The following is a 26,732-nucleotide window of genomic DNA, read 5'->3' as shown; positions in this document are numbered from 1 at the left end:
TTTGCAATTACCCTTGCTTGATTTTACCCCGGATCCATTGTGCCCTATAAAATTTAATGCTATGTAATCGCATACAGGATTGTGATGGCCGTCACATGGGGTCATGTGTGAAATCACCCCGTACTGTACGAGGCTGGGGTTTGAATGTCCCTGCTTCCCAAATGCCAGGCACCGGGATTAATATTTTCCACTGACTCAACAACTTGTGAAACAATAGTCAGCTACTCAGCATTGGCTTTGCTGTTTAGATATTCAATTTGGATGGCATATCATCTCATCATATTTTAAAAATTAGTTAAGATGAAGGTTATTCATAAAGAAACCAAGAAATATATTAGCCCCACTTCTAAAATAGAAATGTATGCCCTTGGGGCGCCTGGGTGGCTCAGGCGTTAAGCGTCTGCCTTCGGCTCAGGTCATGGTCCCAGGGTCCTGGGATCGAGCCCCGCATCGGGCTCCCTGCTCAGCGGGAAGCCTGCTTCTCCCTCTCCTGCTCCCCCCGCTTGTGTTCCCTCTCTCACTGTGTCTCTCTCTGTCAAGTAAATAAATAAAATCTTTAAAGAAAAAAGAAATGTATGCCATTATTATTTTTTTAAAGATTTTATTTATTTATTTGAGAGAGAGAGAGAATGAGAGATAGAGAGCAGGAGAGGGAAGAGGGTCAGAGGGAGAAGCAGACTCCCCGCTGAGCAGGAAGCCCGACGCGGGACTCGATCCCGGGACTCCAGGATCATGACCTGAGCCGAAGGCAGTCGCTTAACCAACGGAGCCACCCAGGCGCCCGAAATGTATGCCATTATTAATAGTGGTGCTGTTTCTGGTCAGGAAGGCTTTCCACAGTAAACACCCTTTCCCTGAGATCTCTTTCCCCTGGCTTTCTGGGGCTCCCCTGAGGACGGACAGTTATTCCCCCCTCTCATCCCCCTTGTCCCTTACACAGCCAGCTGTCTGCTGCGAGCTTGCTCCCTGCCTGTGTGGAGCCCGGGATGAGATGCTACAGCGACTTCTGTTTCTGTAGCACCTGGGTTCTACGTTGTCATTTCCTTTTGTCTCCTGTGTCTTTTAGAGACTTCATTCATCAGACATAATCCTTATTGTTAAATGGTTCTGATCAACTACGGTGAGCAAGAGTTCGGGATGTGGGACTTTGTGCTTTAACCTTGAAACACTGTTGTGATTCACGAGGCCTTTTGTCTCAATGACGAGCAAAACAATTATAGAAATAAGAATGTGTACAGGACCCTCAAGAACTTAATAAGCATAATCAAGTAACAGTCATGATAGAGATTTAATTGTGTATTTCATCTTTGAAATCTGTTCCCTTTCTATGTATGAGGGCATGGAGGGAGAAAAAGAGGGCATGGAGATTCTGGGTGATTCTGAAGGACACACATCTTTATTCCCACTCCTTCCCTGAGGGTGGGATAAGTAAGGAATCATATTCTACTGCGCAGTCCATTTGCATCTTAGCAGGCACCTTCTCTGGGGATCTGACATGCTAGCTTCAGTTCTTTGCTACCCTTAACACAGTCAGTAATGATACTAGCTACGGCATTTTGTAAAGCTCACGTAGTACTTTTCTCATTTGTGGCTTTCAGTTCAACTCAGCATTAGGATGAGAAATCATGAAACTGATGCTCAGAGAGGTTAGGTGATATTTCTAAAGACACACAGTATGTATCTCAGAGCCAGAGTAGCAACCCCAGGTGTTCTAACACCAAAGCCCTTGTTCTTTCCTCCACACATTGCTGTTTCTGGGAGAAAAGTAAAAAAGAGGTCCCATTTATTGAACACCTAGTATGTGTGAGAAGCCTTTAGATATGTTAATTTATTTAATCCTTACAACAACCTTGAGAGGGTAGATCAGATTATCTTTATTTTAGCTTGAAAGTGAAAATTCAGAGGAATTTAACTACCCGACCCAGCTGGTACCTGGTCATGGGTTACATTTTCTCCCTTCCATTTTGGACTGTGCATCCTGCTCTCAAAGAAACCAGAATCTGTTCTGTTTTTTTTGTTTGTTTGTTTGTTTGTTTTTTCTTTCCAGATACTATAGTTTAAAGGGGAATAGGGAATTCTGTCCATTTGTGGCACCTGGTGAGTTTTCAGATGCGGAAGAAAAACCTCCTGCAATACTTAAAGATAAATGTTGTTTTAGTCCCCACAGGAGAGAAGTGGAAGAGAAATTGACAAAGGATAGGCTCAGTGTCTGTCTCTTTGCTCCCTCCTTTATTTCCATGTGTTTCCCATCATTCTGACTGTGGTTGTGTCTTCTTCTCCTCTCAGCCCCTCAAAACCTACCCATCACTAGGGAACCTGCCTTCACTTTTCCTGGAGCTTTTTCCAGCTCCCTTTAGTCTGCCCCTTCTTTGATTCCCCCAGCACACTCTGCACACATCACACAGTAAACTCCTCAAACACAGCCCGGTTCTCAGATTGCTTTATGAGCTTCATTTTGCCAGTTTATTGGCAAATTGAAATACAAATTATTTCATTTAGAGATTGCCTCTCATGGATGCTTTCTCTGTATTTTTTTTTTCTCAGTACCCAGCACAATGTTAGGAACATAGATTTCCATTGCTTGGTTAGTTTTTAATAAGAAGTTAACCCAGACAGAATATTGATTAGTTGAAACAACCTGACTTTTTCCTTATGTAAATTTTGAGCCCAAATGTCAATGTTACTTAGGCACTAAATTGCTGGGGCTAAGAACTCGTTTCAGTCTTGGTTAAGAGAGTCGAGAAGAATAAAGGAATAGCCATTTGATAGGATATTTTTATTTCTTTTTGAAGTTCCTTTGAGCATGAAAACACAAGACTGAAAGGACAGGTGCCTCAGCCCTCTGCAGCTGCACAGCAATGCAGACAGAATTTGTAACCATCCTCTTTAATTTTTCAAAAGAAAATTGGAAATCTTTGCGTTTTCTTCCTCAGCTTGCCTTTGCAAGCTCCCCTTTGCTGCTCACCTCTTGAAGGCATTGCACAGGCTTCTGATCTTCAGCTTCTGTCATCTTCTTGTGCTATCCTCTCTTCATCATGTCAAAGACATCCTATAGATAGCTCCACTCTCCTAGGAGACTGTGACCACATTCTTGTGTCCGAGAACCACATTCCCATCATTGTCACACTTATATCTCAAACTGAACTTGTACAAAACACGAAAGTCAATGCCATTCTCTCGTGTGTCACCAGCATTTTTCATCTTTTAATGACAGCGTCAAAACTCACAAATTTTACCAAACAAAATCTCCCACTTACCTACTGTTCCCCTCACCCTTCATTACGTCCCTTCCATACTTTTAAAGAAATATAATTAGACAAGAAATTGTTTTTCCATTAGCCTAGGTCAAGGCAAAAGAAAAAAAAAATCACCTATGGTACTTTTTTAGTTGCTGTATTTTTATTCTTATTACTAATTAGATCTTTCTCTACCCTCTGGCAGAAAATGTCCTCAGTCTGGGATGCAGGCCTCTAGTATTTCTGGAAGGAAAGAAGGTGCATATAGAAGTTAGTCTATAAAGATTAAATATATTTTTGTTGAAAAGAAGAAGATAGTATAATTTAACAGAACTCATATTGGAAGTCAGGAGATCTTGGTTCTGGTTGCCTATCTGGCACTTTTAAGCTGCGTGAACTTGATGATCTCACTGGTTTCTTTGGCCTTTCATTTCCCTCTTATAGGATTTTTGGTCTAGTGCATCAGAACCCTTTTACTGGAAAAATTGGCCCATTAATATTTGCCATGATTACCACTGTATTTGCATCTTATTTTATGATTTTGGCTTGACCATCCTATGATTCTTTCTATTCATTTCCTCCTTTCTCTTGGATTGGTTGAGTGCTTTTATTTTTTCCAATTTCATTCTTTCCTTTATTAGTTTGGAAAATTTATCTGTTATATATAAAGTAATTATTAAAATTCCACAATATATATTTAAAATAAAAATTTAATATCTTTATTTCCCCAAACTCAGATACTTAGAATAATTTATCAGCCACCACTTCCCACTCTACCTAACAGTGTTGTGCACTGTTCCATATTTAACACTGTCTTGACTTTTTACACTCAAAATTGGAGAACCATGCCTTAGAAGAGCAGGTTTAAAGAGAGAAGGACTTGTCATCTGTAATAATTGTTTCAAATGGGACAACTGGGATGAAAACCAAAGATTAATCCCCTGGGCATGGCAGTCAGAATGTCATTGACTATTCTTTAACCGAGAAATAGTTCCTCGGTTTTTCTTTTTTTTTTTTCTTATTATGTTCAATTAGCTAGCACGTAGTACATATAGTACATCATTAGTTTTTGATGTAGTGTTCAACAGTTCATCAGTTGCGTGTAACGCCCACTGCATGAACAATTTCAGTAGAGCACTGGGACCGGGTGCAGCTACCATTGGTTGAAGAATGAGTGGAGTTTGACAAAAGTCAAAAGCGCATAGATGGAACAAGTGTTAAATAGCCAATGATAACATCAAACATTGAGCCAGGCTGAAAAAAAAATCTAAATTATTCAATATTCAACCCAATATTTGGAGGGAGGACTAGATTTTGTGTGAGAAAAGCTTGGCTTTAGTACAACTCCTGTCATTTCCCCCCATTATGACTCAGAACTCCTGCCTAACCTTCTTCTTTCTCAGTTCAGTCATCTATAAAATGGTCTCTTCCCTCAGAATAATTAAATGAAATGGTAGATGTGAATGTACTGTGAAATTTGTGAAGTCCTGCTCAAGTCTATACTCTTCACCTCTTCACGTTGTTACTGTTATATTTCGCTGGTGGTTAGTGTGGTGAAAAGCCCAACTCCATTGGTGCTAAATATCACACCATCAGTATTATTTCTATCTAAATTCTGTTTCAGTCGTGCTCTGCCCAATGTCCTATGTCCATCTTCAAGGCACAACTTGAACAGATCCCATTTCCAGTCATTTGTTTCTTATTTTAAAAGGGGGGAGGGAACACCTGGGTGGTTCAGTTGGTTAAGCGTCTGCCTTTGGCTCAGGTCATGATCCCAGGGTCCTGGGATTAAATCCCACATCGGGCTCCTTGCTCAGCGAGGAGCCTGTTTCTCCTTCTGTCTGCCCCTCCCCCTCCTGATTATGTTCTCTCTCCCTCTCTCTCTCTCTCTCTCTCTGACAAATAAATAAAATATTTTTTATTTTTATTTTTTTAAAGATTTTATTTATTTATTTGAGAGAGAGAGAGAGTGAGAGACAGCACGAGAGGGAAGAGGGTCAGAGGGAGAAGCAGACTCCCCGCTGAGCAGGGAGCCCGATGTGGGACTCGATCCCGGGACTCCAGGATCATGACCTGAGCCGAAGGCAGTCGCTTAACCAACTGAGCCACCCAGGCGCCCAATAAAATATTTTTTTAAAAAAAGCTCAGGCAGAGCACAGAGGTTTTTTAGGGCAGTGAACCTACTCTGTATCATACTATAATGGGGAATACATGTCTCTATACATTTGTCCAAACCCGTAGAATGTACAACACCAAGAGTGAGCCCTCATGTAAACTATGGGCTTTGAGTGATAATGATGTGTCAATGTAGGTTCATCAGTTGCAACCAATGTACCCCTCTAGTGGGGGATGTTGGTAATGGGGGAGATTATGCATGAAGCTATGCATAGGGTATATGGGAAATCTCTACATTTTCTACTCAATTTTACTATGAACCTAAAACTACTCTAAGAAAAATAAAGCCTGGGGCACCTGGGTAGCTTAGTTAGTTGAGTGTAGGACTCTTGATTTCGGCGCAGGTCATGAGCTCAGGGTCATGAGATCGAGCCCCATGCTCAGTGAGGGGTCTACTTTTCCATCTCCCCCTCTGCTTCTCCCCCAACATGTGCTCTCTCTCTCTCTCTCTAAAAATAAATAAATAAATAAAATCTTCAAAAATAAAGCCTTTTTTTAAAAAAAGAAGCTCAATATTATTGAGCCTAGAGCTTAGTTTAAAATGCCCTTGTCATATCCAATTTAATACTCATATTCTTCTTTTATTATAAATCTGGCTATATTCCTAGGGACTGGTGGTATAATAGGAGAGGGGTTTGATCCACTCTTTCACCCTTTCTGTCCCTCCTTTTTCTGGGTCTTGCTCTAACTGTATCAAAGATGGAAGGATAGCTGGGAGGTAAGGAGAGGGCAGATGACTCTACCTAATTGGACATGAATTAGATTCTCTCTTGGCTTCTCCAGCTGAGCTTGTCCTGCTGCCCCCACCTTCTGTGTGACATACAGCTGAATGCTCGTTCCCTTATGTAGGGTGTTCAGGGAGCCCTGCAGGGCTGTCCTGCTGCACAGTGCAATGACATGGACGTTGTGTTCACATTTCTTCCCTTTTAGCACTCCTTCAACTCCCTCCTTTCCCTGTTAGTATACCACTAGACTCCCATACCTCATCCACGAGATGGCCCTCTCACAAAGTGTGTTAATGGCAAGATGTCTCAAGCACAGCTATGTGCTATGGTATTTATTTGTCTGTGGGAAACTCACGTAACCTAGCCATACTAACCAGTGGGAGATCAGACCTCTCTACTGTGCCCCCCCTGCCCCCGTCCACCCTGCCATCTCTCTCCAGGTCTTAGACACCCCTGCACAAGTGCAGATCAGTACTCCCACTGCCTATGCAGACGCCCATCTAACCAAGTCCTACTGGCATGTGGCTTTTGTGAGTGAAAGTTCCATCCCTTTTGTAAGGAGTCTAGTTTGAGTCTTAGTTGCCAATTTTAGGGCAACAATAAGATTCCCACTCAAAAGCCTGCTATCCTTTGATCATTGTAAGCATTTTAAATTGCATTCTGTGAAGAAAAACAATCACCATCCTTGACTGAAAGCTCTGAGCTTGCCTACATTTAAGTATTTATGCCCCAGGTTTTGACAAAATTGAGCATAATCAAAATCCCACTGGGAAGAAGTATGTCAAAGAGATTAATTAAAAAGAAAGCAAAACTGGCATCTTCCTCTGCCTTTGTGTTAATCATTCCTAAAAAAACAAGCTCTTAAATAAAAATGAGTGAAGATGCCTTTTACACAGCTTTGATTGTGAGTTTTATTTAGGTCTTGAAGCGAGTTCGCCAGAGCGTTTAGTGTTTACTGAAGAGTGTCTCAAATTTCATGAACAGAAATATACAATTGGTTGATATGTTAGGGTCTCACTGACGGTAGAGTCAAAGGCCACCTATAAAAGAGCTATATGTGACTGTTCTCTCTTCCAGGGAAGATGAATTGCCATGGTAACTGTGCCAAGAAATAATAGGTCAAGTTTTATCCTCTGCCTCGGGCTTATTTTATTATGTTTTACTTAGAAATGGATGCCATTATAAAATGAAGGTTTGGGTATTTCAAAGCTAAACATCATGACAAGAAAATCTGATCAATAAACTGGTGTAAGAAGGGTGGATAAAGGACAGTTGGTAGGAAAGACATCTAAATTGATCGAAGAACTATTTAGAGGCCAGTTTCTTAGTACTCCCTTCTAAAATGTAGGCTTGACTTACAGATGCTTGTGTAAGTGTGTGTAAATGAAACAAAGGGGCTGTTTGCACAAGATCAGTAGAGAGAAAGTGGTTTGTAAATTTGATTTTAATAGATTAACTGCTGTTAGGAAAAAAGTTCTTACTTCATTCCAAAAATAAATATGCAGCAAGAGAGCATAAAATATTTAAGCTTCTTATTTTGCTTACTGTATTTATGACTATATCCAGTGCTGCTTCATGTCTGCTTATTTATGAAAGTGAAAAAATAAACACAACTTGAGGGAAGGTACCATCATACAAAAGAAATGATGTGTAATTATCACCATTTTGTTGTTTCTGTTGTTTTGGAGGGTCATGTCTCAGTGTACATCATGACTTGGGATCTTTTCATGTTGATCATTCAGGGGTCAAATACCAAAATGAAGCAATATATAATTTTTGTCATTTCAAGCGACATTGTTCTTTCCTTCTAATTACCATATATGTATGTGTGTGTAAATATATAAAGATCTACTTTTTAAAATCCCAAAGGTATATCAACTCATCTTAGTGAGCAGAATTACTTTTACATACATGGAATATAGTAATGCACTTTAGCATAACATCCTTCATGAGTTTACACTGTGAGACTATGTTAGACTTCTCCCTAAGGCTACCTTTAACTTTTGATATTTTCTCTTCTGTAAAGTAGTAAGTGGGTGTGTGGGTAGCTACGAAATGTATATTGTTTCTGCCCTGATCGTGAAGGTTCCAGACTGGGGTCAGTGACTGTTAGCTTCCTAGTGCTGCAGTATTGAAGGACCACAAACCGAGTGACTTAAAACAACAGAAATTTAATTGCCTCACAGCTCTGGAGACCAGAAGTCCTAAATAAAGGCGTTGTCAGGGCCATGTTCCTGCTCACATTCTAGCAGAGAATTCATTTCCTCCCTCTCTCCTCACTTCTGGTGGTTCGCTTCCTTGGTTCATTGATGTATTGCTCTAGCCTCTGCCTCTGCCTTCGTGTGGCCTTCCCTCTGTACTCTGGACCTCTGTTTCCTCTTCTTCAAAGGATACTAGTCATAGGATTAAGGCTCACCCCTAACCTGGTATGAACTCATATTAACTTGATTACATCTACAAAGACCATATTTCCAAATAAGGTCACATTCACGAGTTCTGGGGGTTGGGACTTCAACATACCTTTGGGAGGGAATACAGTTTAGACCATTCAGTGGCTATGAATCAGAGAACCTCACCACTGAGCAAGTGGCCTCAATTACAATTTTAAATCGCTAGGCTGTCTAGTTCTTTAGAAATGATATTTTCATGATTTTACCTAATTTTTTGTCAGGTAGAGAATATGATATTCTGCTTAATCAAATGTTTTTAATGTGTAGTACTTTAAAATATACAAAAATATGTCTCCAATAGATGGAGTGTAAATTTAATCTAAACTGATCACAGTTCCTAACTGGTAATAGGTATTCACCAAATGTTTATTGAATGAATGAACAAATGAATGAATGAATGAATCAATCAATCAGCAGTCATATTAAACTATATTAAGCATAGTTTAATCTTCATTTGATGATTCAAATTAATTCCTACAAGTAACCGGAGCAAAGTATAAAAGATTACTACTTGTGTGGATGCTTAATGACTGAGCATTTATTCCATTTCATATCTTTGGTCTATTTGGAAATTCAGTAACGTGTGTTTTACGTCTTATGTTGCAGGACACTCATCTTGCATTTCTGTTGACAATCTTTTTGGGTTATCACATATTGTTTCCCTTAGTTTAATTAAATTACTTTTGTTGATGAGTTAACATCAATGTGTTTGGTTTAGTTTCTTCACATATATAAAATTACCTACTTTATCATGTACTAGGATTATCTATCCTTCAATCTATTTTTCTCTGTCTAGACGTTCAATAAATGTATTTTGATTGTGGTGATATTATTTGAGTTATATTCCTTTCCTAATGTTTACTTTCATTTTCCCTTTAATCCAATACAGAGAGAAGTCACCACCAAAACAAAAATCAAATTACAATGTAATTCAGACCTCACATAACAAGGCTATTCCCTCTATCTTGAAACTGCACGTTATCTCTGCATAATTTCAGAAGAGTTTGGGAATGCCGTATATACAGTTAAAAAATATAGAATATTTCATTGGAAAAAAATTAAGTCAAAAACAAAGACAAAAATGCCAAAATTCAAACTGAAAATGTTCCTTGCTACTACTTAATCAAGATGATAATGTCTTACGTTTTACAGTTCTTTTCTTGACATATACTCAAGTATTTTCTAATCAAACCTATCATTAAAGCCAAAAATTCCTCTTAAAAACATGAATAGAAATGGAGCACCTGGGTGGCTCAGTTGGTTAAGCGCCCCACTCTTGATTTCAGCTCAGGTCATGATCTCAGGGTTGTAAGATGGAGCCCCACATTGGTCTCCACACTCAGCCAGGAGTCTGCTTTAGGAGTCCCTCTCCCTCTCCCTCTGCCTCTCTTCTTCCCCCAGTGCCACCACTCACATGGGCACTCTCTCAAACAAACAAACAAACCAAAACAAAAACAAAAGCAAAAAAAAAACCACGAATGAGAAATCAAAACATTTAAACCAACTAAAATGATTTTATTTTTCTTAAAAGAGAAGAAAATGACCGCTAACTTTCATGGAAGAAAGTTTTCATTTTTAATCATACTTTTATCCCTCATTTTCTCTGTAAGAGATTTCCAGTTGTGTTTTTTAATTATAAGAAACCTACATTTATAGAAAATCAGCAGGTATCCCCAGTTATCAGAATTAACCGAGCAGAGGAACAGTGCAAAACCAAGGTTTGGAGCCATTTTTCTGAGCAAATTGAGAAGAGGTACCATTTTAGCCAGTTACCCTCTGAGACTGCTCACATTTAATTACATTAGTGGCACTTGACATTATAAAATGTTCCTTTCTTTCAGATAGAACCTTCTATCATCATTAGTAAATGTCAAATGTAATGAAGTGTTTTTCTGACTTCTTTTTCTTCCTGATACCATGGGAGAGAACATGCTAATGAGTTTATAATTCTGAAATTGTTTTCAGTACTCAAAACCAATGAAGAGCCAACTTGGTGCCTGGTTTATTAGCTTAATTTTACTCTTTTTTATTGTCTTTCTATTTGGGAAGGAAAACTACTCTCTTTTTCCTAATACACTACCCCTATTTGGTACAATTTCTTATTTTCCCTGAGAGGTTTTAGGTGACAGCTACCTCCAATTAGATTGGGTTTCTGGGTTCATATCAGAATGGTGTGGAAGGTTAGGGTTAGGGTTAGGGTTAGGGTTAGGGTTAGGGTTAGTCCTTGCTGTGACTTAAGAGCTTCCTGAAAGCTTCTATTTTTTTTCTTGAAAACTGGTTTTTGTCCTCCTCTGTCTACTTTTAAATTTTGATAATGGCTGTCCAACCATGTGGTTTCCTATAATATATCAATCATAATATAATGGGGCCTTGATTTCTGCTCTTGCAAAGATTAAATACACTCACAGACTGAAATGAATGTTTTATAATCCTAGAACTAGTTTCTTTACTGTCAAAATAAAATTAACATCTTGTGAAAAGGAAAGCTATCACCAGAAGAGGTCAAGAAGAAAGAGATGTCACATTTTTCCAACACACCATTATTCAGGGTCTGTGTTGAAGACATGCCTGGCGGGAAGGGTCTGGGTCACCTTTTAGCAGTGCCTCGGGTGTATTGGCTGTTTTCTCCTAGTGAAAAATCAGGGGAAAGCTGTCTGTTATATAGAGAAGGCAACAGGGATGGGGTCCCCAGCCTGTGAAAAGACTATTCAATCAATGCTAAAAAGCTTTTTTTCTTTTTTCAGATTTTTATCTTTTTTAATTTTTATGACTTTAAAAAAATTTTATTGGAATATAGGTGACACACAATGTTAATTTCAGGTGTACAACATAGTGATTGAACAAGTCTATGCGTGATGCTGTGCTCACTACCAGTGGAGCTACCCTCTGTCACCACACGACACTATTACAGTATTGTTGACAAGATAGCCATTTAAAGTTACTTCACAATAAGAAAAAACAAAAAGGTAATTTTATAGATAATGTATTCTGGAAAATAGGCACCCAAGACAAAAGTAGATGTTTTAAAATAAAATGACTAGTTTTAAGATGTTTTGTTCCCCAGGCAGCGGAAATATATTACACAATCTCTGATTACCCCATGCTTTGTAAACATAGTCTTTGGGAATTTGGTTCTCTAAATTTCTTCTTTATTTCACAATTGGATATGCTGTTAATTGAATGAAATCCAATGAATACCTAAGAATATCCACATAAGCTCAAGATTGGCTTCTTTCTGCTTAATAAACTTGATTATTTTTCACAGTTATATGCAGTTTATGATATTCATGTTTATTTCAAACATCTACATTTTCATATATATAAAATACGAAAGTACAATAAGGCATTCAAATAATGTCCGGGAAACTTCTATTAGGTAGGCATGTAATTCTGCAGCATTATTATGCTTGGGATTCAACTCTTTCTACAGATTAATTAGCTATTTATGTGCTTCTATATAAATAATTTTAAAATTAGATTATTTAACATTTTTCTTAGTGATTTCTAGCACCATTTGACATATTAAAGATAGTAATCTTTGGTCTCTCTGGTACAATGCAAATATATTTCCCACTTTATTTGATTATGTACCATTTTAATTTTATTTATACCTTTTTTATATTCAAGGAATTGTCAAATTTTCATGTAGTAAAATCTGCATTTTCCTTTTTTGTTTTCTGCCAATGGTGATATGTTCTGAAAGATCTTTCCCACAGATTTTGCTCTATTTTTGCTATTTTGGGTACCATAATTTGTTTCCATCCTATCTTTGGAACCTTATATCCCTAATATCACCACATAAATATCTTCTTCTAGTCAGGCCAATCTCATCCCTGGTCCTATTGTTGGTTTCATGAAAAGTCAGCTAATTCTCAACTTTGTCTTCATGCCCCCCTGTTCTCCTGGAATCATTTGCTGATTTCCTCAGCCTTCTTTTGTCACCCTACTCTGAAATTGCCAGGGGCTGAATAAAATATACCACACAGATTAGGAGAAAATTTTAAGCAACCTCAAGTTTGTCATGGGTTAGTCTATGGTGGAGTGTAAGCATCCAAGCTGGAGAACACCTGTGGGTGAGGAATAGCATATCCAACATGAGCCCATCCCAAGAGTGAGACCCAGGAGATATTAGTTTCATTTGGGTGATAAGGAACCTATTCTTGTGTCATCCAACTCATTAGCTTCCCCTCCAAGGGCTACTACATCTTAAGGGGAGCTGGGATATACTCCATGTGCAAAGGAGGCATCTCTGGGAGAAGAGTGGAAAGAGGATCCAGACTAAAGTCTGAAAGAAGATAATGTTTCGGTCCAAAGTGCTCAGCACCTAGAGTACTAAGAAAAAGAAATCAGAGCCCGATCTCCAGGGAAAGTGGTGAAAGGGAAAACCAAGGAGCATGGTGTTATAAGCCATAGCCCAGATCCTGAGAAGACAAAGGGACAAGAGACAGTTGAATCGAGGAATAATTTCTTGAGCTACGTAACATATGCAGGTGACTTTAGCGATGTGTCTGCTATATCCCCAGATTTCACTATTGCATGCCATCTCTTTGGTAGGTGCTGAGCCTCTGTATTTGTAAGCTGCTATCTCCCGCCGTACACTAGCTTTGCCTCCCCAACTTTTAGGAACAGCAGCCAGCACTCAGCATTTATTGACCACCGTTTGTATGCCAGGCTCTGTGTGAAGCACCTCAGATACACTGTTTCACGTAGTCCTAACAAACATGCTAAATCTTTGAGAAGTTTAGTTACAGAGGTTTAGTGGCTTGTCCCCGTTGCTCAACTATGTAATAGCAGAGCAGGAACTCCAGGTCTGTTGACTCAAATATCCACACAAAGCAGGTATTTTTATTCTCATTTTACAGTTAAAGAAAGTGAGATTGACCTGCATGCTTTTAAAAGCAGGGAACTGTTCATAAAACTCTTCTTTTCCTCCATAGTGGCTTGTACTTAGATAGATTATAAATACCTAATGCTGGAGCTAATGAACTCTTCTAGTTTTAAACTATACAAAAAGCTACAGATTTTCATATGTATAATCTTTTTATTTTATTATCTAGAGTTATCTGCTGCTTAACAGGAATGAACATATGTAGAAGGTATTTTGAGCTAGATCTTTACCAAAAAAAGAAAATCACGAGGGAAAACAAGACTAAAAAGATATATAGTGATACATTGCAAGTACAATGTAGACTCTCTATTGTGACTGTTTCTGAAATAATCACTTCCCAAAATATATGTTGCCTTGTTTTTTGAGATTATTATTTTATAATAAAAATATATAATTAAAATTATATAATAAAAATATTAAAAATTGTTATTTTTTAGGACACAGCAGGCCAGGAAAGATACCGGACTATCACCACAGCCTATTACCGTGGTGCCATGGGCTTTATTTTAATGTACGACATCACAAATGAAGACTCCTTCAATGCGGTACAGGATTGGTAAGTAAGAGCGAATACTCCCATTGCTAGTAATAATGGAGTTTTCATACTTCCTCTTCCTCCTCACAGCAGTGACCAGTGTCACTATGTGTGTTTGTTGTGTACTGTGATCCCCCTTGTGCTTCATAAAGCAGACAAATACTGGCTATGCTCAGAGTCATTGTTTAGAGATTGGGAAGAAATCCTTCTGGCGATTTTTCTACATTCTGTAACTTCCAGTGCTTTGCAACCTGTTATGCTGAGTTCCATGGAGACTTTTGATTTTTTTTTTAAATATAAATAATGAATGGTTTGGAAATTTACCGGTCTAAAACAGGGATTTGTAAACTGTGGGCCTAATCTGGCCCACCATTTGTTTTGTGAATAGTTTTATTAGAACATAGCCAGGCTCATTTCCTTATCGTCTGTGATTGCTTTCACACACAACAGCAGAGGTAAGTTGTTTTAACAGAAACCATAGAGCCCACAAAGCCTGAAACATTTCCTATCTGGCCATTGACAGTAAAAGCTTGCTGACCCCTTGTCTAGATTTGTTAAATAGTTTTTAGTTTTTCTTCAAGTTGAAAAGTTTCAAAGGACTGAGATAAAGGCAGAGATAAAACCCGAGCATGTTCTGACTCATGGCTACATCAGCTGTGGAAAAACCCCTCTGTCCGTGGGGAGTATGACTGGCAGTGGAGACCTTGTGCGGCTTCCGTCAACCTATTCCCCCCAGCACCTTGGGAGGACAGGTGGAAGAGCTGATGGTCATGGTCAAGGATTCAAGCAGCAGGGCTGAGCAGAGCTGCTTTCCTGTGGCAAGAGCCAGAGTCCAGCTAGAGCTTTGTGTGGTAGGAGGAGGAAAATGGCGCCCCCACTGCTGGCAGCAGGCCTGAACAGCCATCACATTTTAACTGCCAGCGGTCACAGCCGGGCTTCTGTATGAGAATAGTAGCCCCCCAAAAGTGAAATAAACTGCATTCATTTTTTTTTTCTGTTTTGCATCATAGTATTATCCAAAGTATTTTTTTTATGTGTATCATCTCAATGAAGGTCAGATGCTATTAAAAACTTTAACTTGCTTTAGATTATTTCTTTTAAATTTTAATTGTTCATCTGAGAAAACACCTACATCTCTTCTACTTACACACACAGATGCACACACACAGTGCAAGAAATAATGCATTTACAGTAGCCTCTCAAAAAGGAAATATATAGCTATAAACTGAAAAGGGTGAGCTTGGGACTATATGAAAAAGTAATTGTCTTCCACTGAGGCACATAAAAGAAGGCCTAAGTACTCTTCTTTTTAGTAGACTGAATATTGTAAAAATGCCAGTTCTTCTCATATTAATTCATGGATTCAAGGCAACCCCAATTAAATACCGACAGGTTTGGTATAAAATGGAATGAAACAAAGAGTCCAAACATAGACACAAATCCATCTAAATTTAGTTTATGATGAAAGTACCATTTCAAACTAGTGACAGAAAGGTTTGTTCAGTTAATAATGTGGTGATATCTAATTAATTTTCACACATAGCTCTGGCATACATACTGCTATGCAAAATGGTCATTTTGACTTTGATTCTTTCCTCTGAGGAAACGTTGAGACCCAGTGCTTCTGGACAGGAGGTGTTCATGAATCACTTTCCAAACTTCAGGGTCCCAAATGCTGTTTGCACCCATAATTCTCATCCTGTTGTTTCGATGAATGTTATATGACTACTGAGAATACCAAGACTTGAGTTCGTTAAAACCAAATGGCAATAAGACCAATAACCAAGCTCTCTATACTTCCGGTTCTAGCATGAGAAATGATGTGGAGAAGTTCAGCTTCCGCAAGCCCTACCCCACATCTTCCCTCGCTCACCCCAGCCAACCCAGCTTCATCCCCACCAATGCTTCCTCACCTGTGAACAGACCACCTGCCCTTACCAGTCTTCCTCTGCCTGAAATTCCCTATTTGACTGTTACCACTCTTCTTTTCTGAAGCTCTGTTTCCCACCCTCCTTTTTTTTTTTTTTTTTTTTTTGAAGTGTGTTTTCCAGATTATTCTCGTCTCTCCCTAGGACTGCTGCTCTTTCTACTTCCAAGATTTCCCTCACCCAGCCAAGAGTAAGCATACCCCCATGGTTTGTTCTGTCGGGCTCATTTTTACTTTGCGTGGCTAGCCTATCCTCTCACACACATCATTTATCATTCACACCGGATAGCTCCCAAGTTTACATTTCTGGCTCCAGTCTGCGTTCTAAACTGCAGTGTTGCATTTCCAGGTGCCCAAAATATTTCTTCACCTGGCTATCCTGCTGGTGACTCAGAATCAATTATCTCCGCCTAAAATTGCTCACCTTCCTGACATCATTATTTCTTCTCATTGACACCACAACACTCCGTCACCCAGGGTCCGCCCTGAATCCAGTTTTAACCTCCAACCATCCCAATCTGGAACTTGATCTTGCGTGTTAATTTTTTCTGAATATCTTTTGATTCTGCTGCTGCCTCTCCATTCCTACGGTGACCATCATGGCTCTTCTTCTTATTATGGTTTGCTTCTACCCTCACAGCAGCCTTCTAACTGATCTTTCTCCCTTTAGATTTCTTCCTGTCCCACACCATCCTGTCCCACTGCTGCTATAAGAGTCTTCCAGATGAACATAATCCTAAAGACCACTGCAAGGCCCTGCCCAAAAGCCATGACTTACCATCACCTACTGAATTAGTTAAAACTTTTTCAGCCTGACTTTCAGACATACCACATCGTGGAGCCACTGTACCTTTACAGTCCCTTCTCACTATCATAGAGGCAAACTGATCTATTCACAGTTTCTAGAACCCAGCCTTAACTTCCTAAACTTTGTGGGGTTTTGCTTTGATATCACCCCCTGCTTTGCGTATCTTCTTCACGGCCTATCCCCTCCATTCCCTGGCACATCTAGATCTGTCAAAAACCAACAAAACTGATCCTTACTCCTTTTTTTCCGCCCCCAATTGTATGATCATTATTATTAGGGGGATTTTATTCACTCCACAAACATCTATTGAGCACCCCCTCTTTTGACAATCTGCCAGACATTGTATTTATGCCAGCATTTACTATCCCAATTAATGGATCCACCCTCATCCAGTTATCTGATATAGAAATCTAAGCAGTGTTTTTGATTTCTCTCTTTTACACATCACATCTCATTGACCACCAAGTCCAATAATTTTGACTTTCTAAATGCCTCTCAGATCTATTCTGATTCTTCGTTGCCACTGTCTTCACCTGGATTGTCATTGGCTTTCATCTGCTTTACAAACCTTCTGTCTTGTCTTTTTACCTTTAGGTCCCACCCACTCCACATCCTATATCACACGGCCATCAGAGCTAATGAACCTTAACATGTCTTTTTTTTTTTTTAAGATTTATTTATTTATTTTGGAGAGACAGAAAAAGAGAGAGACGGAGAGCGTGTGAGCAGAGGGGAGGGGAAGAGAGAGGGGAAGAGAATCTCAAGTAGACTCCCTGCTAAACGCAGAACCCGACACAGGGCTCCATCCCACGACCCTGAAACCATGACCTGAGTCAAAACCAAGCATCAGATGCTTAACTGACTGAACCACCCAGGAGCCCCAAACCTTAACATGTCTTAAAAATAAATCTTCAGTGATAAATCTGGCCGTATGTATTTTTGAAACCTTCGCAAGTGATCCTGAAGCCCGTTTCTGATTAAGGCCTTTGGTTTCGAACGAAATCCAAACGTGGTAAACAGTATAGCCTCCACCCACATGTGTCACTAGCATCATCTCCTACCACTCTTCTCCACTGGTCCCATATTTCAGCCAGACAACTTTGCTCAAATTACAGATGTTTGATCCCTCTAATACCTCTGTGCCTCTGCTTAGAACACCTTCTCTGTTATGTTTCCAACTCTTTTTCACCTTTTAAAGCAGCTCAAATATCAACTCTTGTATGAAGCTTTTGAAGATCCTGCTACCCCCTTTCCTATGCACCCGAATTTCCAATCCCAGTGGACAATGCTCGTCATACCCTTATGTTTGCATTCACACTACCCCAGCACTTTTCTAAAGACCACCTACAGAACCTAGTATACTCTGTTTTTATTTGATTACATTTTTTCTTCTGTATTAGACTGTGAGTTCATTAATCTTGTTTCTTGAGTGCTGAATACAATACAGTCCTATAATTTTTTTCTGAATTTTTATTGTAAAATATACATAGCAAAATATACAACCTTAACCATTTTTTAAGTGTACAGTTAGTGGTATTAAATGCATTGTTAGTGCTGTCACAACCATCACTACCATCCTTCTCCAAAACCCTTCATCTTGCAAAACTGAAATTCTATACCTTGAAAATAGTAACTTCCCCTTCTTTCTTCTCCTCAGCCTCTGGCAACCACCATTCTACTTTGTATCTCTATGAATCTGACTATTCTAAATACCTCATATAAGTGGAATCATAAAGTAATCTCTTACTGTACAGTAATACAATGCATATTTTGGACGGATGATCCAAAGAACTATAGAGGTTCACATCCTTTGTTGATATCCCAACAGAAAATATAAAATTACTTCAGACTGACATAGTCGGGATTGAATGGTTCTATTCTTCCTCCCAACAGAAGATTTAATATTGTTATATCCATCACTGCTATAGGATTAATCATATTCAACTTTGTGTTGTTCTGAAGATATACTTGTCTTAAGTTCTTAATAGATTGCAAATTATTTGCAGAGCAATAATATGTCTAACTTGTTTGTGTTCCCTACTTAACATAGGTAACGTTACAAAACAGGTATTTTAAAAATTATTCTTACCTGAAAAAACTGACCTGTCAAAAACCTTGGAAAATGTTTAAGGAATAAAAACAGAATGGCATAGTAAGAAAAGAAAACTGTTTAGGAAAAAAAAAAGTCCAGTTCAGCATTTCATACTTGCTTTACATATATGGCATTAGTAAGTAGTACTCGGGAAAGAAGGGAGCTTGGTGGCATTCAGTGGTGACTTTCTATACTAGAAAACAAAGCCTTCTCAAAAAAACAAGCACAAAGGAACATATTCTCTAAATTACTAGTCTCCAAGTGTCGATATTAAGGGGCCAAAAAGAAAAAAAAACCCTAGAAAAACACATATAGCAAAAATTAAGAAATTAATTGAAACTGATTTGCACCTGAAGTTTCAAATACTCTAACAAAATGCACCTCAACTGCTCCAAAAGGAAAGAAAATGGTTTTTGGCTGTGATCTCAGTAAAATTCTTAAACCAACTATAGGGACATTCAGATTAAGTGTTAAATTTCTTAGAATTTCATTACACACAAATTCTAATGTGTTAAGAAGCCAGGCAGAATAGCAACAAGGTAGCAGATTGTGTTGAGGAAATGGTGGCTATCCTTTTTTTGAAAACACATTAAACTGTGCTTTCAGTTTTCCAGTGGAATTTTATCTGGGCAATTAAATAAAAATATCCTCTTTAATTTGGCCAAATTCCACAATTCTATAAAATTAATATAAAATGAAACTCACTGTGAGCTTACTTATAAATTTATCTAGGGTCTACAAATATTCAAAAAGAATGTGAGGAAAAACACCAAAGATACATACAATATGGTTAATAAAATAGGATTAGAGAGTAACTCCCAAGAATCAGGAGCGAATAATTGTTTTAGCCCTCACACCCTGGAAATGGGGTGGAAAAGATCTTACATGCTAATTCTCAATTGTGAAGTGTATGGTCTCAGGACAGCAAGAGCAAGGAGTCCCAAGTTCCACAGATATGGATGACTCATAGTCGTAGCAGCAGGGAAGCTTCCGTGTGGGAGGCAAGAGACCGTGGCATTGGCCTGAGGTGAGCTGCTTTGGGTGATGCCTTTCTCAGGTTGGAGAAGGGAGGTGGTAGTTGAGCAGAGCCCTTGCAGAAGTGTGTAGCAGCAGACATGTAGCAAGTGGCCAAGAGCCACCTCAGACAGGTGAAGCAAGATCTGAGGGAGCACATGAAAGGTGTCAGAGAATTTAAAAGCTTATGGAAATCCAAAAGATAAAATGGAATGAAATTTAGTTCTAGAATTCTTGGAAATCAAAGTGAAAATCAAGGCTTAGGGGGAAAAAAAGTAAACACGGTGTATTCTATAGCTCTCATTATAGGAAGGGAAGAAATACGACACCAATCCTCCAGGGCAAAGGAAGTTTTCTTTGAATTAAATGCTGATGGAAATGTCTTTTATTGGGGGCACATTGGGTTTATGTCAACGAAGGCTTTTACAGCTAGCACTAAAAAGACCTCAGGAGACTCCTTTCATACAATGACCTCAAAACCCAGAAGGCAATTAGAGCATGTTCACTGAAGGCCCCCATGAGAATCTAGGCAAATACTGTAGTCTGAACACATAGACTTTTTGCAGTCTTTAGTGATCCAAGAACTGAATGGTAACAACTCAAGGGAATGCTTGGGTTCTATGCTACCTAGACTATCTTCCCTAAATATCATTTTTCTGTCTTATACCTTAGGTAGAAGAGAGTGTGAGGTAATGCACTCTGAAGAAGGCCTCAGACACTAATATTGCATCCAGTATTTTGGAATACAAATGTTGATCTTGTATTATAATTGTTATCAAGTCTAGTTTTTGAACTTCTTTCGGTCTCCTGGACTTCTCATACCTCTGGGTCTCTCCAGCTCAGGGCCTTTGCTTTTTGTAACAGACCACATCCCTCCAACCCCAAGGTCAAGCCAATCTCTTCTCGCCCTTCAGATCTCAGATTGTCCATCATTTTCTCTGATGTTTTTTTCAAATACCATATTCTTTTAGTTGCTTCTGTAGTATACTCTCAAAACACTATCACACATGTATCTGATAACAAATTGTAAGTGTTTATCTAGTACTCTGTTTTCCTGCTGAATTCCAAGTTCCTTAAAAAAAAAAAGGACTATGCTTGTCTTCTTCACCTTTGTGTCCCAGTGTCTACTCTAGGAATGGCACTGAGTGGCCGCTTAAGAAATATTTATTGAATGAGTGAGTGAAACTTGCATGGAAAATGTGTATCTCATGAAGCCATCGGAATTGATTGGAGTGTTTTGTAAAAGGATGTGGGAAAGTAAGGTGGCTGTAAACAATCATATTGAGAACTGCAACGAGGCTTATAATGTTCTTCAGATTTGTCCACATGGTGAAAATATGTGTAAATCATGGTCAGTAAGTAGAATTTGCCAGATTCCCATTTGCTTAAACGTGCATTTTATTAGGGAGCAAACTGTGTGGAGTTGTAAAGTCAAGGGCAGGAATTTAGTGGCTCCATTATGTGAAAAAAGAGAAGTTACCTCTTTAAAAAAAAAAAAAAAGAATAGTGTTCTGTGCTTTGACTCCTCCTATGGGCGTTGGTTTAAGAAACAAAATGAATAAATGATTAGAGAGACAAGTCCCAAATAGATTTAAATAGTTCTAGAAACACAAGATCACCGCTGAAAATTTCACTGCCTTTGAAATGTTTCTCAGACGAGTGGTGGCCAGAGAGTTCCTGGGTCTCAGTTGGAGCATGGCCCCAGGTATATGGAATGTGGATCCCTTGTCCAGGCTTTTCCTAAACGTCCAGCGCCTAAGACTCAACTGTCTACACCTACTGCAGTGCCTTTCAACTTGACTTAAAATCTTCCCGTTCCTGACGTTAAATGCATTTCTGTTGTGCGTATGGCACGGCCACAGGCCGCAGCACTTCCTGTAGGAGAATGTCACTGACTCATCTTCCCCCACCTTAGTTATTTACATTGGCTTTTTATGACACAATAAGGAACTCTAAATATAAGTTTGTGGGGTTTTTTTGTTTGTTTTTTTGGTGTTTTTTTTTTTTTTTTTTTGAAGCAGGAAATCTGGTGAGCAGATTGATATTTTTTAAAAACCACCAGATGGAGGATAAAAGTCTAACACCATTTTCCCACCAGTTTTAAATAATTCATTCCTATGACGTTCAGGGTACCATTGCAGATGTGCTAGAATCAGGATGAAATTTCACCTTCAAATATTCTTTGCCTCTGCAATTTTCTGTTATCCAAAAATATATAATGGTCTTAAATGAAGGTGACATCATGTTCAATATGAAAGAATTTTAGACTGGTAATAACAACTAAGATGAATAATTGCTAAGCCTTTGTTCATGGCTTCCTAACCTTCTTCAAGTTTCCTATCAACTATAAAGTTGGTTCTGTCACAGCTCAGAGTGTGTAGTGGTGGGATTAGAATGCAGACATCTGATGCCAAGGTTCACCCCCACCCCACACTGGGCATCAAGGAGTCTTTCTTCTCCCTCCCTCTCTCTCTCTCTCATTGCTCACTCTCTCATTGCTGCTCTGACCCAGCCTTAAACCATTTTTCCTGTATGGATAACCCAACTTAACCTCAAGCTTATATTTAAAGGATAGATAGCTCCTAATCCACAGCTCCTTCCAAAAAACCTGAAATAAGCAAACACCCTATCCCCTCAGCTGTCTTTTGCATCTCCATCTTTTTGGTTTACCGGGCCAAAAACATCGGACTAATCTTAACTCCTTATTTTCTGACACCCCACATCCACTCCTTCAAAAAACACTATTATATCTTGGCTCTAATATCAAAGTACAGCCTGCTCTTGTTGTTCAAAGTTGTTACACTCCATGAAGTCACCAAAAATGTTAATAGTTAGTGAATACTGAATTGTTGCTCCATAGGGAAAGTAGAGAGGCAGGTTCCTGTGAGCCTCTGATTACATTTTTGCCAGCAGATCAATATGTGCTTGGTTTTAGGTGTGTTTCCACTTAAAGACACTTTATTTAATGTATTTTGTTGATTCGTGAACATTGGAGTCATGGCCAACAGCAGAAAACTCATGCTTAAATGAAGTGTGTCTGACACACGTGTTTCTGCACAGCCATACCACAGTCTTTTTGCACTTGGGAACACCAGACAGCATTTGGGCTTTATGCTTGGAGGTCATTTTAAATGCACAATCACCAACAAAAAGCACAAAAGGTGAAAAGTATGGCATTGAGCATATTGCAAAAAAGCACTGTTTACAGAAGAAGACTGAAACCAGGCAGAGCATGGTCTTTTTCAGTCTCCGCTGGGAGTATGTGCGTCAGGCCACTCCGCTTTCTCATCCCTTGGCTTATGTCTGCAAATGTCTGTGAAAGTGCCGTGAGTATTTATTTGGGGATTACAAATAAATTTTAGCAAGTATGCAAACTTGCAAGTACGGAATCCGTGAATAACGAGAACCAATTTTATATCCAGAATCCCTTCGCTGCCCACCATTTCCACTGTGTATTAGTTTGCTCGGGCTGCCATAGCCAGGCCCACAGACTGGGTAGCTGAATAAGAGAAATTTATTGTCTCATAGTTCTGGGACTTTAAGTCCCAGATCAGAGTATCGGCGGGGCTGGCTTCTGAGAACACGTGAGTGAAATCTGTTCCAGACCTTTCTTCTAGCTTCTACTAGCCTCAGGCATACCGTGACTTGTAGATGGCTGTCTGCTTCCTGTGTTTTCATATCATCTCTCCTTTGTATGTGTCTCCCTCTGCGACCAACGTTATCCTTTCTTTTTTTTTTTTTTAAGATCTTTATTTATTTATTTGAGAGAGAGCACAAGCAGGGAGGGTGGCAGAGGGAGAGGGAGAAGGATGCTCCCCACTGAGCAGGGAGCCCGATGCAGGGCTCAATCCCTGGACCCCGAGATCATGACCTGAGCTGAAGGCAGATGCTTGACTGAGCCACCCAGGTGCCCCCAAAGTTATCCTTTCTATAAAGATACAGTAATATTGGATCTGGACCCACCTTAAAGACCTCATCTTAACTTGATCATCTGTAAATGCCTAATTCTTAATATGGCCACATTCACAGGTACTTAGGATGAGAACTTCAGTATTTCTGGAGGGATACAATTCAACCCATAGCACACTGATACCACCTTGATCATGCCACCATCCTCTCCTGTCTGGATTGTTGCTATAGCCTAACTGGCCATTCTGCTTCTACCACTGTCCCTGCCTCCAGAATCTTCCCAGCACAGAGAGGGTGCTTTTCAAACTGTAAATCAGATCATGTCACTCTTCCGTTCCAAACATTCACAGCATCCCACCTTCCCTGGACTGAGGCCAAAGCCCTTACACAGCCTACAAGATCCTGGGCAGCTGACTCACCACCTCTCTATCCTACTTTCTTCTTCTCTTCCTCTCTTGCACCTGGTCTAGCCACAACAGCCTCTTTGCTATTTCTAGAACATAGCAAACATGCTTCTTCTTCAGGGCATTTGCTCCTGCTTTTCTCGCTGCTTAAAAGTCTCTTTCTGAGGTATCCTTATGGTTCTCTCCTCACCTAATGGTCTTCACTATAATGTTACCTTCTCAGCAAGACCTGTTATATTGCCCAGGCTCTTTTTATATTGCAACGCTTTTTATTTTATAACTTACTTATTTATCACATCTGTCTCTGCAATAAGAATGCTAGCTTCACAGAACAGCAATTTCTGTCCTTTCAATGCAGTATTAGTCTTATGTATCCAGAACAGTCCCTGGAACATAGTAGGTATTCAACACATATTTGTTGAGTAAATGAATATATGAATAACAGAGAGAGAAGTATATGAGACTAGATCTTCATTTTCTGTCTTTATAATCTGGCACAGTTCATGGCACATATCAATTATGTCCAACAAAAAATTGATGACGAGGGCCAGAATAGTATCAGACCATTATGATGAAAATAAATCAAAACTTTCAATTCAAATGTGGTAAGGCGATAATGCCTATTTTACCAAAATTTTGTCTATATTATAAAATTCTCCCAGCTTCTTGGTAGAATGGAGAGGATATGTGGGTAGAATTGATAAAGAGAAATTAAAATGTTTTAGCATACATATGGGTCAAAATGACTTGAAGTTACCTGGTTAGTTTTTGTAGTACATTCTATCTCTAAAATGGTTTGGCTTGGGGTGGTTTGTTTGTTTTTGGAGAAGCGAGTATATTTGGGACCTGGGTTAGTACAACAAATGGATAGCACATATTTCAGGGGACCTAAACAGGATTAGAAATGTCATCTAACCCAATGGGAAATATTTGCTCATCTCTCATGACCTCAGTTCAAAGTTTTTCTTACCATTTCTGTTTCCAGTTAACCAACTGCCTTCCTCTGGATTTTCTTGTTTCTTTGTTTTTTCCACTCACTCTTTCATTTACTGCATTTTGTTCTGGTTTAGCTCAATGAATTCCTCAGACTGGAAATTGAGATAAAAATTAGCTGCATGAAGAATACAGACATGGTACAAAATGTAAAGCCTTGAATTAAAGATCCTAATTAAGCATTTCATTTTACCTAATATCTGCCCAGACCTGTAAGGTAAACATGGGCTCAGATTTTGGTCAGAAAGAATCTTTTCCCTTCTTTCTTTCTTTCTTTCTTTCTTTCTTTCTTTCTTTCTTTCTTTCTTTCTTTCTTTCTTTCTTTCTTTCTTTCTTCCTTTCTTCCTTTCTTCCTTTCTTCCTTTCTTCCTTTCTTCCTTTCTTCCTTTCTTCCTTTCTTCCTTTCCTTTTTTTTTTTTTTTTTGTGTGTGTGTGTGACCTGGGAAATAGCAAAAGTCTTAAAGACTGAAGCCTGCCCTATATGATTTGGTGTTTGGGTACTTAACTAACCTCAACCGTACTCAGAGATGGTAATTACTATTCTATAAATATTAACAATAAACCAAAGGCTAGAAGCTAAATTCTAGCTGCTGCAGCCTTACCCCAGTCAGGCTATATAGGGAATATAAAGATTAAATAAAAAAAAACTTGGACTCTTGGATAAAAGATATTATATAAATATGATTGCTATTTGTTCTGTTTCACTTGCCCTCTGAAAATACACTTCTTGGCAGCTCCTTTTGTGCAGTTTTGTATGACTATACTTACTGCAAATGCCAGTATTTTCTCACAGGATTTCCTTGGTTTCCATCTATTTTAATATACCTTATTTTCTTTGAAATTAGTTGTCTGCCTTTGGGGAATAGATTTGTTTTGAAGGACAATAATTATACCTGTCACATAACTCCTCAGGAAAGGAGATTGTGGTAAGAGCCTATTTTCTGGCCGTAGATGTTCATCTTGATTTCTGGGTCGTATGGTTGATGATTGCTGTATAAAGACAAATCTGCAGGATTGTTGGTGATAGTATTAAGAAAACAGATTTCTAGGCTTTAAAGAGGAACAGTTATGCCTTTCTTGAACCTTACCAATGTTTTCAGGTCTGTGGTGAATGTGGTCTCCAAGTCTGCTTTCTGACCATAGTGAATGTGTTGTGTACTTCCTGATACCTACCACTGGCCCTCATTCTCTAATTTTCCAATCAGCAAATACATATGTACTCAGGTATAGCATTGTGAAATGAGTAGAAAGGCCAAGTCTTCTAGGTCTAAACTGGTACAACTCCAGTCTAATCTCTACTTATTTCTAAATTGTTGACATCGTTTGCCTAAAGTAGGGCTCCTGACTAGCAGGAGCATTCTGGAGCCCCATTTGTTCATTTACTACTGGGCTGGGTTTGGTCATTTATCTTTGCAGTTCATTTCACTAATATAATTTCCTTAATTATCAGTTGTAAGCCAACCTCCTACACACCCACTCCTTAAAAACGAAGAAAGGAAGGAAGGAAGGAAGGAAGGAAGGAAGAAGGGAGGAAGGAAGGAAGGAAGGAAGGAAGGAAGGAAGGAAGGAAGGAAGG

At 39.0% G+C, this 26,732-nt stretch overlaps 1 protein-coding gene across 2 annotated transcripts in view; it reads left to right on the top strand.

The window, feature by feature from the left end:
* RAB3C (RAB3C, member RAS oncogene family) overlaps positions 1-26,732 on the top strand; it is a 291,655-nt gene that overhangs the window by 107,187 nt on the left and 157,736 nt on the right. For both annotated transcript variants that reach the window (XM_073905444.1, XM_025892455.2), the window contains exon 3: positions 13,912-14,030. In XM_073905444.1, the coding sequence (XP_073761545.1) occupies positions 13,912-14,030 (119 nt within the window). The remainder of the gene's footprint in view (positions 1-13,911; positions 14,031-26,732) is intronic.

Source organism: Callorhinus ursinus, unplaced genomic scaffold (genome assembly GCF_003265705.2).
Source record: "Callorhinus ursinus isolate GAN/ISIS: 27379988/994484 unplaced genomic scaffold, GSC_fseal_2.0 scaffold23, whole genome shotgun sequence".
Taxonomy (NCBI): domain Eukaryota; kingdom Metazoa; phylum Chordata; class Mammalia; order Carnivora; family Otariidae; genus Callorhinus; species Callorhinus ursinus.
This window is presented reverse-complemented; position numbering and strand designations above follow the sequence as displayed.